General features: G+C 44.4%; 2 protein-coding genes across 2 annotated transcripts; one reads left to right on the top strand and one right to left on the bottom strand.

Moving 5' to 3' along the window:
• Window positions 1-5,876: 5,876 nt before the first annotated feature.
• On the bottom strand, window positions 5,877-8,384 carry ALG2 (ALG2, alpha-1,3/1,6-mannosyltransferase). The gene is made up of 2 exons (XM_014938691.1): window positions 7,987-8,384; window positions 5,877-7,600 (listed from the first exon to the last, which is right to left on the bottom strand). The coding sequence occupies exons 1-2, from the start codon at window positions 8,308-8,310 to the stop codon at window positions 6,698-6,700; spliced, it is 1,227 nt and encodes a 408-aa protein (XP_014794177.1). The 5' UTR covers window positions 8,311-8,384; the 3' UTR covers window positions 5,877-6,697.
• A 212-nt stretch (window positions 8,385-8,596) lies between these two features.
• Window positions 8,597-13,560, top strand: SEC61B (Sec61 translocon beta subunit). Its single transcript, XM_014938692.1, has 4 exons — window positions 8,597-8,752; window positions 8,857-8,954; window positions 9,176-9,277; window positions 13,227-13,560. Exons 1-4 carry the CDS (start codon window positions 8,750-8,752, stop codon window positions 13,312-13,314), a joined length of 291 nt encoding a protein of 96 aa, XP_014794178.1. The 5' UTR covers window positions 8,597-8,749; the 3' UTR covers window positions 13,315-13,560.
• The last annotated feature ends 373 nt before the right edge of the window (window positions 13,561-13,933 follow it).

The following is a 13,933-nucleotide window of genomic DNA, read 5'->3' as shown; positions in this document are numbered from 1 at the left end:
CATAATACTATATTTTTCAGTATTTTGCAGTTATTGTTTCATTTAAAACACCCCTGTGATATTAACTTTATAATAAATTACAATTCAAAATAAAACATCAGCCATTTCATCCATGAGAGAGAATAATACAGCCATAATAAAAAGGAATAAAGTTTAGCAATATGATAATGTAGCATGAGGTTTTTATAGACTGCATGTAAATGTTAAAATCTATAAATTTTTTATATTGTGTGAAATTGTAAAAAAAGTAATGAAAGGGGGTGGGGGAGGGAAAAAAACAGGCTGGTTTAATCCTGAAATTGCTGTTACTCCAATTTCTTTTTATAACCTGAAAAAGAATGTAAAAAATTATGTGTATGAAATTATTTGTTCGTGTCTTATCTTATTTAATCTAAGTATTAAAGGTAAATTGAAGAAAGAAAACTGTGGTTTTCCACTTTCCAGCCCACAGTATTGGTAAGTGAAGAAACTCTAAAGCTTAATTACCTCTCTTCTAAGCTTCTTTCGTTCACACCTAGTATCCTTATGCATAATCTGCCCTCATTTTTCCAACTGTTCCCTTTCTTTATTTGGCTTCTTTTTATATATTTGAGTTCTAACTCAAGGTAGAAGGATGTGCAAATATGGGAAGGAAAGGATAGGACATTAATTCCTCCTTGCAACCATTTTCTTATCTAATCATCCTTCACACTCCACTGGTAGGCTAGGGAAAGATATACACAAAAAGAGTACAGATTTCTAAAACAGGTGCAATACAGGTACAAATAATTATTGCTTTAAAAACTTGCCATTTTGTAAACCCAACGCTGGTCAGCCTTGTTTTGCTGTGTTCTGCTGGTCTAGAGACAACACAACAAATTATACTTCAGATCCCCTAGATCATGCTGACTTGTAAAATATGGGGGCACTCACTGTCCTCTCACGATGGAGCCCCATTCTATTTAATTGACAGGTGGCTCCTCACTGACAAGGACATCATGGGTTCTACTTGCACAATCAAGATTCTTCTTGGACATCCAAAAATGAGGAGAGGAAGTAGAGAGGTAACAAATCTGCACTGGCATAAAATAAAGAACTCACTGAGTGCTTGCACTTCTGAAACAAAAAGTTTATTTCTTCTGTAAATGTAAAACTTCATTTTTGTGTGTGGGTCTTTAAAACAGCAGTAGTGAAAGGATAGTATAACACTAAATGAGGAAATTCTCAAGATAACATATCAATATGAGTCACTGCATAATCCCCCAAAAGTTTGACAACCACAACTTTAACCTCAAATGTCACAGCTCTGAGACACTATGTAGTATTAGAACATAGTTAACTTTCCTCACGCACAGCAGCAACACTCAACAGCTTAAAGCAGGAAATTAAGATAAATACTGGACACAGCAAAAAATCCTGAGGCATTAACATTACAGATGTAATGTTATTCTTCAAGCTGCAATCCACCCAGGACTACTGAGCATTACTGAACCTAGATCACAAAAAGCCAAAGAGGAGCTGATTTGTGCCTCCCCTGTCAAGAGCCAACCTAGGGCAGATTAATTAAACAAGAAAAAAACCCATCAACTTTATATCTCCTGTCTTATCCTATGCCAAAGAGGTGGGCTCTGAGGGAGGGAGCATAGCTCTCCTCCAGCAGGAGAAAGCAAGAAGAGACAGCAAAGAGGGAGGCCTTTGCAACTGTACTGCAGTTATGAATGCTGTGGAGAAGATGGATAGGGCTTAGTTATTCACTGACTCTTCTAAAAGAAAAATTAAGAGACTTAAATGAAGCAAGCAGGAGGTAGATTCAAAACACTCTGAAGAAGGTGATCTTCATGCAATGAATGGGGAGTTTAACTGTGGAATTCCTTGTATTTGGGTGTTACAAATGTAAACATTTCCATGAATTTCAAAGGGAAAATAGGAAAATTGACAGAGGATAAATCCATTTGAATAACAAAAAGAAACCACAGCTGGCTCAAGAAGTCCCTCAGCTGCCAGGGAGCCACAAGAATGAGGGTGTTCCTTGAGGGCCAGGAGCCAAGGGATATCCCAGCTCACGAGGTGGTGGCCTCACCAGCTAGGACACAGCTGTACCCAAGCAGCTTGGTGACCGTGACAGGGTCTCTCAACAGTTCAGCAGTCTTTAAACCAACAGGACTTATTGGCCCTGAACAGCCCCAACTGGGGCTCCCACTGCTCATGGGTGCAGAGGCTCCATTTACACTCAGGCCAGGGTCTTCAGCTCCTGAGTGAGCTACGTTGTAGGTGTACCTCTTTCTAGTACTGTCCTTGAGACGTTTGGCTTTCCTGGTTTGAACCTGGACCTGACATGTTACTTTATTTCTGCCTGATGATCACTGAATTGTTGGCAGCACCTTCTTTTGACACTACCCTATCTCTAGTTGCCCAGTTCAAGAACTGTGGGACCGCACCTTCTCAATGAGATCATCACCCAGCCTTCCTTGTGGCCATCCTTGGCTCCTGGCTTGTTCTCTGTTGTGGAAGTCTTGCTCTTGCTGCTCCCTGGTGGTTAGCTCAGGCCTTCTCAGGTCCTAAACTGACTGCCATGGAGCCTGGCCCTCAGATTAAGCTGGGGCTTGCTCCCATAACCTCCCTGCACCCAGATGTCATAATGACATAATGACCCATGACCACCCTGAAGTTTCTGTTTTGACCCAAGCCTTACAGGGAACTGTGATCAGTATGCAAAGACAGATCATAGCCCTTTTGGCTTCTCTAATCTCCTCTGAACCCAAGGTTACACCCCCTGGCCACCAACTTTAGTGATTTTTGGAAGCATATAGGCTTTGTCATGATTCAAATCAGCAGCCCTCAAGGAGCATCTCAAGGACAATCTGGTATAACCCTCTAGCTCAGCTGCCAGTGCCCCGTATTTTTTGTCAAAAAGAAATATGGGGGTTTCTGACCCTTCATAGAAGGAGCCTGCCAACTTAAGGTGGCTTCAGCCTACCTGGGATCCACATGCCAGCAGTTAGGGTCCACCTAGCACCCCAGGAACTCCACCCTGTGCTGTTGAAAAGAGCAAATTTCTGGGGTTTGACATGGACACGCTACTGCGCAAGTGACTCAGGACTTCCCTGGCATAGTCTGTGTGCTTGCCGAGCATCAGAGAACATGAAGATGTCAAGAATACCACTACATAGTTACAAGTAGGCTGTGCAGGCCATCACTAACAAAACAATGAAAGGTGGTCAGAGCACAGAAGAAGCCAAATAGTATCACAAGATCCTCATAGGGTCTGTATCTGGTTTCTGAAGCAACTTTTCGCTCCCCTTTCTAGCATGCAGGGACTGCAGAGTTTCCTAGAATTTGCCAATTTAAACAGATTTTCCAGCATCATGGCTCCTATAACAGCACCTACTTGGAAGGGGCCTCACCTTCTATGGGCATAAGAAGCACACACAGCTGCTGAGGAACAGAAATAGGCATTCACCACAGCCTACCTCACAGTCCTGCCAGGCCCTGGCTGGCATTTCATTGGAAAAGCAGATGCTTCTGTGTCATAGGGGCCATACTCTCCCAGAAGCAGGACCAAGGAGCATATGTCTATTTCTCTAGGCAGCTCAGCCTCCACTGAGAGGAATTATGATGTCTGGGGCAAGCAGCACCTGAAAATCAAAGCTGCCTCTGAGGAGTGGTAGCACATTCTTGAGGTAGTGGAAGAACCAACAGTGGCACTGACCTACCACCAGAACACAGAATACAATCGAGGGATGAGTTGCTTCTGTCCTCACCTAATCTTCCAGGATTTTCTCTTTCCACATTTTGTTAACTGTCCATTCGTCACTAACTTCTGTTTCCAAGCTGAAAATTTGCCAGCCACAGCAGCTGCCCCACATGTACCTGCGCCCAAGTGACTGTCAGACTGTCAGACGGGTTGTTGGTGCAACAGACAACAGTTGCTGTTTCTACCACAGCAAAAGCAATCCATCTGTGTCCTCATTCTTGGGATGAGGTTAGATGGCGCCTATGTCCATGGGCTCTTCCTCTGGGGGATAGTAAGTTGAGCAAAACGGGGTGGAGGTCTGCTTATGCTCTTCCTGTTAGAGCCAGGTGCTTCTCCAGTGATAGGCCTGTCTGAGTGCTCCTGGCTCTAGGGTAGGACAGCCCCAGCCATCTTATTTTTGAGGGCCTCAGACAGCCCTAAACTTTAGAGGGTCATGAGGGCTTGCTCTTCACACGGTTTCCACAATAAACTCCATGAACTGAATTGTGTAGTTAATGGGCAACCACTTTTCCTGCTGGAACTCCAGCAGGACAGTCTTGCATAGTTGCTGTCCCCCCAAAACTGCTCCAAGTGTATGGATAAGTCATCAGGTCTTGGGGCATAGAGCCACTGTCTTCCACTTGGTCTGAATCCACTCTTGGGTTGCCCTGAGAGCTGGGAGATTATTACTCCTGAGCATCTAATATTCCTATGAGACATACAGCCCCTGGATTAGCCACATTAGACTAATAAATCCTGATACCATTGTCCAAGTTCCCACTGAATGGTTCTAGAAGTTGGGGAGCAAGAGATGCTGAAGCAGCCTGAAAGGCTGCGCTACACCTCTCCATAGCTTCCTGCAGGAATTTGAGGTTAACCTGCAACTGATGGGCAGCCTTGAAGGCCAGGTTCTGTCAGCTCAGGGCTTGAGATATAGCGCAAGCTACCTGTCAGGAAGCAGCAAGACTGGGGCTGCTCTGCAAGGGATGACAGCCAAAAGCTGAAATAGACTGTATCACAGAGGGCCAGTGATCTCACCAACCAGGGCACGGCACCCAAGCAGGACAGCCTGGTGTCAGTGGCAACTTCTGTTGACAGTCCAGTGATCACAAGGTAAATGTGAGATGGCAGGTCAACTTCAAGTGCAACCCATGAAATCCAGTCAACGGGAGCTGCAGGGCACAGGGTTAGGCAGAGGTCTGCCAGCAACACAGCTTGGGAAAGGGCTGGAAAGGGCCAAGGTTTGAGCATCAATAGAGCCACCCCTGCAGCTATGCTGGCAAGGGAGCACGGGCACATACCTGAGGTTCCAGGTTAACTCCAGTGAAATCTGGAGGAGGAAAGGAGGAAAGAACATAACATAAACTCAGCAGCCACGGGAATCAGCTCCAACCACCTCGCACCTTCTAACTGGTGCTTAAAGCCGGGGCCGAACACATCTTGAAGGTGTCAATGACTGCAGATCATTTTCACTCTCTCCAGTCCCTTCAGTCAGTCATTGCTACACCCATCCTGAAGAAGCTGCACAAAGATTTAGGAAAACTTTAATGCAGGAACAGGCAAGAGAGGTGACAGATTCAGGCTTACCAGTTCTTCTGGCGTGAACAAAACATTGAAAATAGGGCCTGTGAGACCACCTGCTCCCAAACCACAATGAGTAACCATTATAGCATCCCAACTTCCCAATTAAAGATGAGGACAGACCTTGTTTGTGGATTTTTGTTTTACTTCAAATAAAAGCCTTATACTGAGACCCAGGTTGCAGTCCTAAGCAACAGAAAGACTGGTTTTCTCTGTTGTGAAGTACTAGATGTGAATATGCCTGAAACTATCTTAAATACAAGTAACAGAATTCAGACTACAAATTGTCTTTTATAGGTAAAACTGTATTTCAAAGAATGAGGAAACTGCATAGTTACTCAATCCATTTTCAGATTTAAAATTCAACTGTAGGGATTGTGTGTGTTATTGGAAAACAAGCAGATGCACTAAAGAGAGGTAGATAAAAAAATCATATATTCCTTGCCCCAAACCAGGCATTATACTTGGAAAAAAAAAAAAAAAAAAGTCAAATTATGTCAGTGTGTGATCACTGCATGAGGAGAAAAGTATCTTCCAGCTGAACTATTCAGTAAAGCTATACGGAAAAGTTACCACCAAAACAGCCAAAATAAAATGTCTTTATTGCCTGATTTGGGTTAGCACCTTTCTTAGAAGTGTGTTGTCATTTAGAACAAAACATTAAATACAGGGGATATCATTTAAGTCTCCACAAACCAGAAACTCTCAAAGTAAAATTACACCCTTTAGCATTGCAGATATTTGCTTAGACATAGAATTTCAGCACTAATGCTTCTGCCTGAGGTAGTCTGATGTCCTTGGTTTTTAGTCTCAGCCTCCTATGCTCACAAACCTGCAGGTTTGTTTATGACACCCAGTGTGACTACATGATGATATTTAAGAAGAGAAGTACAGTAAAAGGTCAATCATTTTAAAACCATCCCATTTCTATCCCAAATACGCTGGCTTTTTTAAACATGCAGCTGGACTGTGCCATTCTCTCCATACTTCAGCTAAGACAGCTCTTTTACTTAAATGTTACTAATGAACATTCTAAATACATAAAACTGTCCTTATCTGTACAAATCCACATTTTGTAAGTTGTATCAGACATACTGCCCAGTATCAAAGTAAAATGTACAATAATTTTCTAGTAAGTTACGGCCATTTAACTATGATTTTTCCAAGGCACAGTAGACAAAAGAGCTACAATGGCAGATCAGCCTACCACAAGAAAATTTTAACCTTCTAATGAGACAATGGGACATATTTGGCTCAGTTGTTTGCATTGAGTGACATAAGGCAGCACAAGAAGTATAACAAGGAAACTCAGATGTCCCGGGTTTTTCTTCATAATCACAATGAATACTGGTTTCCTATACAAATGAGATACAAAACAGTAAAATATAATATGGGAATATAATTTTATTGTGTTAATCTGCATATGTATTGGTACAGCTGTTCTGTGAATGCTTCTGAGGAAAATTTTTCCATAACTCTGGCTCTCCCAGCTGCTCCCATTGTGTCCTTTAAGAGAGGATCTCTCACAATTTTTTCCATGGCCTCAGAGAATTGCGTTGGCAGAGGATCACATAAAAACCCTGTAACATTATGCAAGATTGATTCTAATGGACCACCTGAATTAACTGCTATAACTGGACATCTCATATACATTGCCTCCAGAGGAACAATGCCAAAGTGTTCATTGCTTGGTGTGTAAAGCACACATACAGAGTTACTATAAAGAGAGATTTTCTGTTCATCTGAGAATGATCTCAGAAAGGTGACGTGGTCAATAACACTAAGCTTGGCTGCAAGTCTCCTCAGCTCTTCGTAGTGCTCCACGTTTTCCAGGACTCGCTGATCATAACCACCTGCCATAACCAGGTGAACTTCATTCCACTGATGAGAATCAAGTCTTCCTTGAAGCTCTTGCAAAGCTTCAAGAGCCAATGCTAGATTCTTTTTTCTCTCATATCTATTAATAGAAAGAAACAAGAACTTTTTCTTTTTGGGTATCAGGTCCTCTATGTCCGTAGGAACTACTGTTTCAAAGCTACTGATGTTGAGCGATGGGTAGAGGACATCTGGGTTTATGTGAGATAAAGACTTAAATGTGTCCTTGAACACGCTGGCGGTGAACTTGCTGTTCACAACAATGCAGTCTGCCATGCCAGTCGTGTACTCCTCCAGCCAGTCGAGCGGTAACCTGTAGATGCGCTTCAGGAAAGATTCTCTCTTGGTCAGAAGCTGATCAGGAAAGTGACAGTAAAACAAAACCTTCTTGCGGGTTCTGGCCAGCCTAAGCACAGGAATGCAGGCAGACACCTAGAGAGACAGGACAAGGAGAGAGGTTCATTATTTGTGTTAGTGTTGCTGTTAGTGCGTACATGTGATTTTAAAGCCACGGCCCATGAGCTGGCCCTTTGCAAGCCAACTGCCTCCTTCCTCTCCCCTCCACAAGCTGCACTCCCTCATCCAGGGTCTCTTGCTGAGCCTCCAGGCTTCCTCTGTCACCTCGGCCTGACTCAAGACTCCTTCCCCGCCCAGGCCCCGCCAAGCCTCCACACATCTCCTCCAGCCAAAGCAAAGGTCGGGAGGGCAGCCCAAGCGGCGGCGGCCCCCTCAGTGCCCGGGAGCCCGCCAGCACCCCGCGCCTCCCCTCCAGCCTGCCCCCGCCGCCGCACCGGGGCGTCTAATGGCGACAGCGGTACCTGGTCGCAGACGAAGGCGTCGGCCGACTCGTCGCTGAGGAGCAGGATGTAGAGAGCCACGAAGGCCATTCGCAGGGCGGCGCACAGGGCGTGCCCGCGGCCCCACAGGCTGCGGGGCAGCCACCCGCCGCACCGCCGCACCGCCAGCCCCCGCGTCTCGGCGAAGCAGCGGGCCGGGTCGTAGTGCGCCGTCCAGATCTGCACCCGGCAGCCCCGCGCCTGCAGCGCCAGCGCGGCGTCCACCACCAGCCGCTCCGCGCCGCCCAGACCCAGGTCCGGGTGCAGGAACAGTACGGACGGGCCCTCCCCGCCCGCCTCCGCCATGGCTGGCTGCGGGGGGAGAGCGGCGGCACTTCCCGCCCGCCCCCCGGCACCGCACCGGGCCGCAGCGCGCAGGCGCGGGCCGCCGGCCGCAGCAGGACACGTCAGCCTTCCTCCCGGGCCTTCCCCTCCCTCACACCCGCCGGGCGGCCCGCGGCGCTGCCCGCCGCCTCGTCCCTCGTCTCCCCGGATCATCCGCCCCGACCCGGCCGCCGATGTGGGATCGAGGGCTAGCGAGGAGTCGTGCCGGGGCAGCTCCCTCGGAAAGCGGCCGGTGAAGGGAGGTGGGGAGGGAAAAGGGGCCAGCGCTGCTCAGGCATCGCGCCGGGCAGCCGCCGGGCCCCGGCAGGCACGGGGAGAGGCGGGGCCTGCTGCAGGCAGGGACGTGGCCGTAGCGGAGGGTGTGTGAGGCTGTGCGACCCCCGGATCCAGCGCCGCCGCTATGGTGAGGTTCTGCCCCGGGCAGGGGGCGGCTGAGGCGCTCCCTCTCCCCCCGGCTGTGTCCACCGCCGCCTCACGCTCCCTCCCGCTTCTCTCCTCTCTCCCCAGCCCGGGCCCAACCCCAGCGCTACCAGCGTCGGCTCCTCCGGCCGCTCTCCCAGCAAGGCCGTGGCTCCCCGCGCGGCGGGTTCTACCGTCCGGCAGAGGTACGTGCGGGCAGGGCGCTTGCGGGCCCGTCTCGTCAGGCCTCGGGGCGGCTGGCCGTAGCCCCAGGCGGTGCTTAAGCCGGCCACCGCGCTCGCCCGGCTGCACAGGCTGGTGGCCTCAAGCGCCCTGCTTTGGCAGAGCCTGTGGGGGTGGTTAGTGCTGGGAGCCGGCAGGCTGCTAACGCCTTTCGGTCTTTCTTTCGCCCCGTTGTCCCCTGAAGGAAGAATGCCAGCTGTGGGACGAGAAGTGCAGGCCGCGCCACTTCCACGGGGACTGGTGGGATGTGGCGATTCTACACTGAGGACTCCCCAGGGCTCAAAGTGTAAGTTGGGTATACGGGTGGTGGCAGGCGTGGGGCTGTATGTTTCAGCTACTTATGTAGTGTTTCAGTCATTGGATTGAGAGATCAGTGTTCTGCTCCGCGTGGGAAAACGTGCTGAATTGATGGCTGCTTGGATAGATTTGGGATGAGAAGTTTTATTTAATCTGTAAACCTGGAGAGGTATTTTTTAAAGTGGCTTTAAAAAGGTAGGTACAAGTTATATTTTGCAATTGTCTAGGCTTACCTTAAGTGGTCTTTGAAGACTGCGAGCAATCCCTTTGAAGGTGGGAAAGATTACTTGTCACAGTGAATTTAGGCACCTAAATGCATGTTTTTGTTTTGTTTTAATTAAGCTTTTGGTTTTTATTTACTAATAGATACGTTGTGATCCTGCACCCTCACTTAGAAACATAACTGCTGTGCCATATGCTTGCAGAATCTCAGGTGTTTTTGTTAAAAAGCTGCTGATAGATTATTTCAGTTAAGCTTGCAAAGTGAATAGCATTCTGATACCTTGTAGATCTCTGTTTTTACAGGGTGAATATTCTGAGATTATGGCCAAATATCTGGTGGTAGTGTCCCTTAAGCTGTAAAGAGAGCCTAGGTTTTCACTTTTTGGCCAGTTTGAATCTTTCAGGTCAGTTTCCCAAACAAGCTTTGCAGCTTCATACTTGGGTCACAAAGGTGGAAAGTGTATTTCAGCTGATGGATGCGTGCTAAGTCATACCCTGAGTGGGAGTTTGTGCTTCCTGTAGAGCTATAGTTCCTGGCCTCTCGATCTTACTGAGTTGAAGAGACTCAAGGCACTCAGGGATGTCCCTGTTGCTTTTGTTTTCTAGAATCCATTACTATTTTATTTTGGAGACCTTTAAAAGGGCTTCTGCTAGCTGCACAAATCATTTGGGGAAGGGCTGGTGATAGTCTAGTGACTGTTCTGTGAGTAGTCCTTCCTCTGAAGTTGGCTTACATATTTTCATATGTGCTTGACACTTTAAAAACAAAAACTATGCAGCAAACCATCAAAGTAGTGGTGTACTGCTACTGCAGGTCTTGCTTTCTCCATTCTGAATCCAGAGAAGAGACAAGGCAAAGAAAAGATAAAGACGGTGAGCAACAAAAGTGTTCTAGAGCAAATCTATGCAGATAGGCAGGGCAACTGTTTTCTGTGTTGTTTGGTCTTCTAAAACTCAGTTTAAAAAAAAAATCAATAAAACCAAAATGAGGAAAAAATAGAAGCGTTCTACCATTAGGCAGATGTATTTTTTTCCCCAATAGACTTGTGATACAAGCTGTCAAAGCAGCTTGAATGGCCACTGAGTCATTTTAGTCTTCAGTATAAGCACGTCAGCAGGTAGATTTTCCCCTTCTACTTATGTTGCAACATAGTTCCCAATTTTAAGGTTTAGGAACCCTGGGAGTGTTTCTTTCTGCAAGCTGCCATGGGTAGCTGTATGGTCAGGCTTTTAATAGAAGAAACAAATCCGTAAAAGTGAGTTGGCTTGGGAGCAACTTTCTTGCTTACAGCATTCCATGTATTTTTCTATGTATGTTTTTTTCCATAGCAACCACTTGTTATGATATCTGTCCTATCCAGTAGGCTTAAAAATGAAAATTAGTTATAGAGGGGTTGTGGTTGCTTCAATAAAGTGTTTCAGCCAAAGTTGTTTCTGAAAATGGTTGAGATCACTACTGCATAAAGCAATGTAAAAGTTTAGCCTGGTGGTGGGTTGGGGTTTTTTTGTGTTTTCTTTTCTCATGTTTCTCATAAGCTCTTAAAATTATTATGAAAAAATACATAAAAACACTTGAGAAGAGGTTATTTCATGCTAGCTATGGTCAGGAGAATTGTACTCTAGATCTAAAGTTTTATATTGTTGGAACTATACCTTTGGTGCTTCAAGTATTTAATTTCTGTACTCAACATCAGATAATAAATATGTTGAATAAGCACATTTTGTTTATCTTAGGAAAGTAAGTTTATCTAGTACAGGATGCTACAAAATATATATGTCTTTAAAAACAGTATTAGCAAAAGAGTGCTGTGGGGGATCTGGTTGAGAGTGGGATATGACGTTTTCCTCTTTCAAACTCAGATCAAGCATCACATAGTTTGAAAAGAAGATTAAACCCAAATGTGTTGCTATATTTCTATGGCACTTGGTACCTGTGGTTCCTGTATCCTGTTTTGAACTTTCTTGCTTAAAGAGCTATAAGCATTGTTTCCTGTGGAGTCATGATATAGAGTCAAACTGGGCTTGTGGTATAATATACAGCCTTATGAAAGGCGTTCTAAGAATGCACACTATCAGATCTTTAGAGGTGCCTGAGTTGGTTGGTTTATTTATCTATTTGAATTGCGTGGTGGGCTGAGAAGATTCAGGTGTATGGAGGAGAATTGCAAGGTTTCAGCAGTTTGTCTTTGGGACTGGAGGAAACAAGATGCTCATGTCAGTATTGGAAAGCTGATAATTCTGTAGAGGGGCCAGTGTCATCTGCATGTTTTAAAAAAACCACCAAAACCACAAAAAATCCCCCCCTGGTTACTCCATGTTGTTCTGTTCTGGTTAGTGGTGCTGCCCTATTCTTGTGTGCCTTTAGCAAGGAGTAGCTTACATATTACTACTACTGAAGCCTCAAATGAATTAAATAGTAATTCAGATACAGTGTAAGGACTTCATGCATCTGATACCATTATGATTTATATTATATATATTATAACTTCAAATACATACGAAACACTGGGGATTGAGAAGTACATCCTGTTGCTTAGTGAAAGGTATCCCTTGATAGGGGTTGTTTAGGTCGTCATTGTGTGTGCAGACTTTTTCCCTTTTGCAAGTTTTGTCATCAGTTTATTTGCTAATTGTTTTATGTCGATGTTCAGGGTTATCCATACCCAAGTAAGTCTAAGTATGATAGATAATAATTGAATTTAAAAACTCAACATAAGATTACAGTTACGGACATTTAAAGTATATGGACCGTGATCTCATAGAAAAATAAGTTCGTAAATTATGTCAATCCATTTTCAGTTTCTTTTTCTACTTTGTATTCAAGTAACATTTTCCTGCTTATAAACAGTAACCTGGGGGGTAATCCAGGCTGGATAATAGAATTCCTGGTGTTTCTCGCAATAGCAGGTTGAAAATCAGAAATGAGATTCTATGAAGTGAGTGATGTGAAGCAGTGTTGAGTGTGAGTAATTGTGTAATAGTGCGTGTAATTGTTGTGTCTCAGAACAGCGTGAAACAGCTGATTTAGTCTCTCAACATGCACCCTGAGATTAAGCTGTTGTTTAAAAACATCACTATGCAACTTCTAAACAATGTATAAAAGTGGAAAAAAGCTGAGAAATTTGTTAATTTGTGTGTTTTAGGTAATGATTTAATGATGGAGTTAACTTTGACATTCTGTGTATCTTTTTCAAGAAAACAGAAGTTCCTGTCTCTCGCCCACTGCTGCTATTGTTTTCAAATGAAATAAAACCCCTGAAAAAACAGCTAATGTGAATTTTATGCCAAAAATTTACTAGCCGCTAGAGGACTCTGTTGGTTTTTGTATCTGACAATATCTCTACTCAGTTGGCTATTTGAGCAGTAAATACAGATGATAATTTTCCGGAGATTGTTTTCACAATGATGAGTAATAATGAACCATTAATTACCTTTTAAATAAGTGTGGAGTTTTATTACTATTATTATTATATTATGCTTTATAGTATATAACATTTAGGGTGTGTAAAACTGTAGCTTTGAAACAGAAGGGCAGCAGCAGATTTTAGTAGAGTTGGCTCTCATTTCTGTGTGCTTTCAGGGATTTGTGTGGGAATGGAATAAGAGTTTTCTCGTACAATTGCTTATGAACTGATGAGTTCACTTGGCTGACAATGACTGGCCTTTGGACAAAGCAGACTTTTTTATGTTAATGCGTATTTTTTCTTTATTTTTAGTGGGCCTGTTCCAGTTTTGGTCATGAGTCTTCTTTTTATTGCTTCTGTGTTTATGCTGCACATCTGGGGTAAATACACTCGTTCATAGACTCAGCTGCCAACTTAAAGCATACATCTTGGACCAAAAATATGGTGGATCCTGGTTGTTCTTGGAGAGAGACTGGGGAAGTTTCCTATCACCTGTTGAAGTCCTGTCAACTTTGGCTCTAATACTGAATTAATTTCTCAGTTTGCTATTTGGGCAGGTTTAAAGTCTGTCATGGGTCATTTTATATTTGTATCTGTACACTTAGAATACAGGTATGACAATAAAAGTTGTATATGGAAATAGAAACAGCCTTAACTGTATTTTTTCCTCCTATTCCCACATGCCACAACTAAAACATTATACTTGTGGTTTTCATACGTAACCATATTTCTGAGTAAATGCCATTTGACAATTCAAACCGGATTCTTCTATACTGTACATTGCTATATCACTGTATGCCGGAAGATTATTTTTTTTGTGAATGGAAGAGGCAAAATCAGGTGCACAAACAAGCAAAGGTAACAAACGTGTTTGTTGAAATAAAACTGAGGTACGCTAGTTGAGCTGGTGATGTTCTTCTCTTAACTCCGGAAAAATAGTTGGATTGATTTCATTTATTTCCTACAGGCAAGTTAAACTTTACTCAGTGCTCATTGTATATATCATATGTCATATCATC

The sequence above is a fragment of the Calidris pugnax genome, unplaced genomic scaffold (assembly GCF_001431845.1).
Source record: "Calidris pugnax isolate Ruff unplaced genomic scaffold, ASM143184v1 scaffold13, whole genome shotgun sequence".
Taxonomy (NCBI): Eukaryota; Metazoa; Chordata; class Aves; order Charadriiformes; family Scolopacidae; genus Calidris; species Calidris pugnax.
This window is presented reverse-complemented; position numbering and strand designations above follow the sequence as displayed.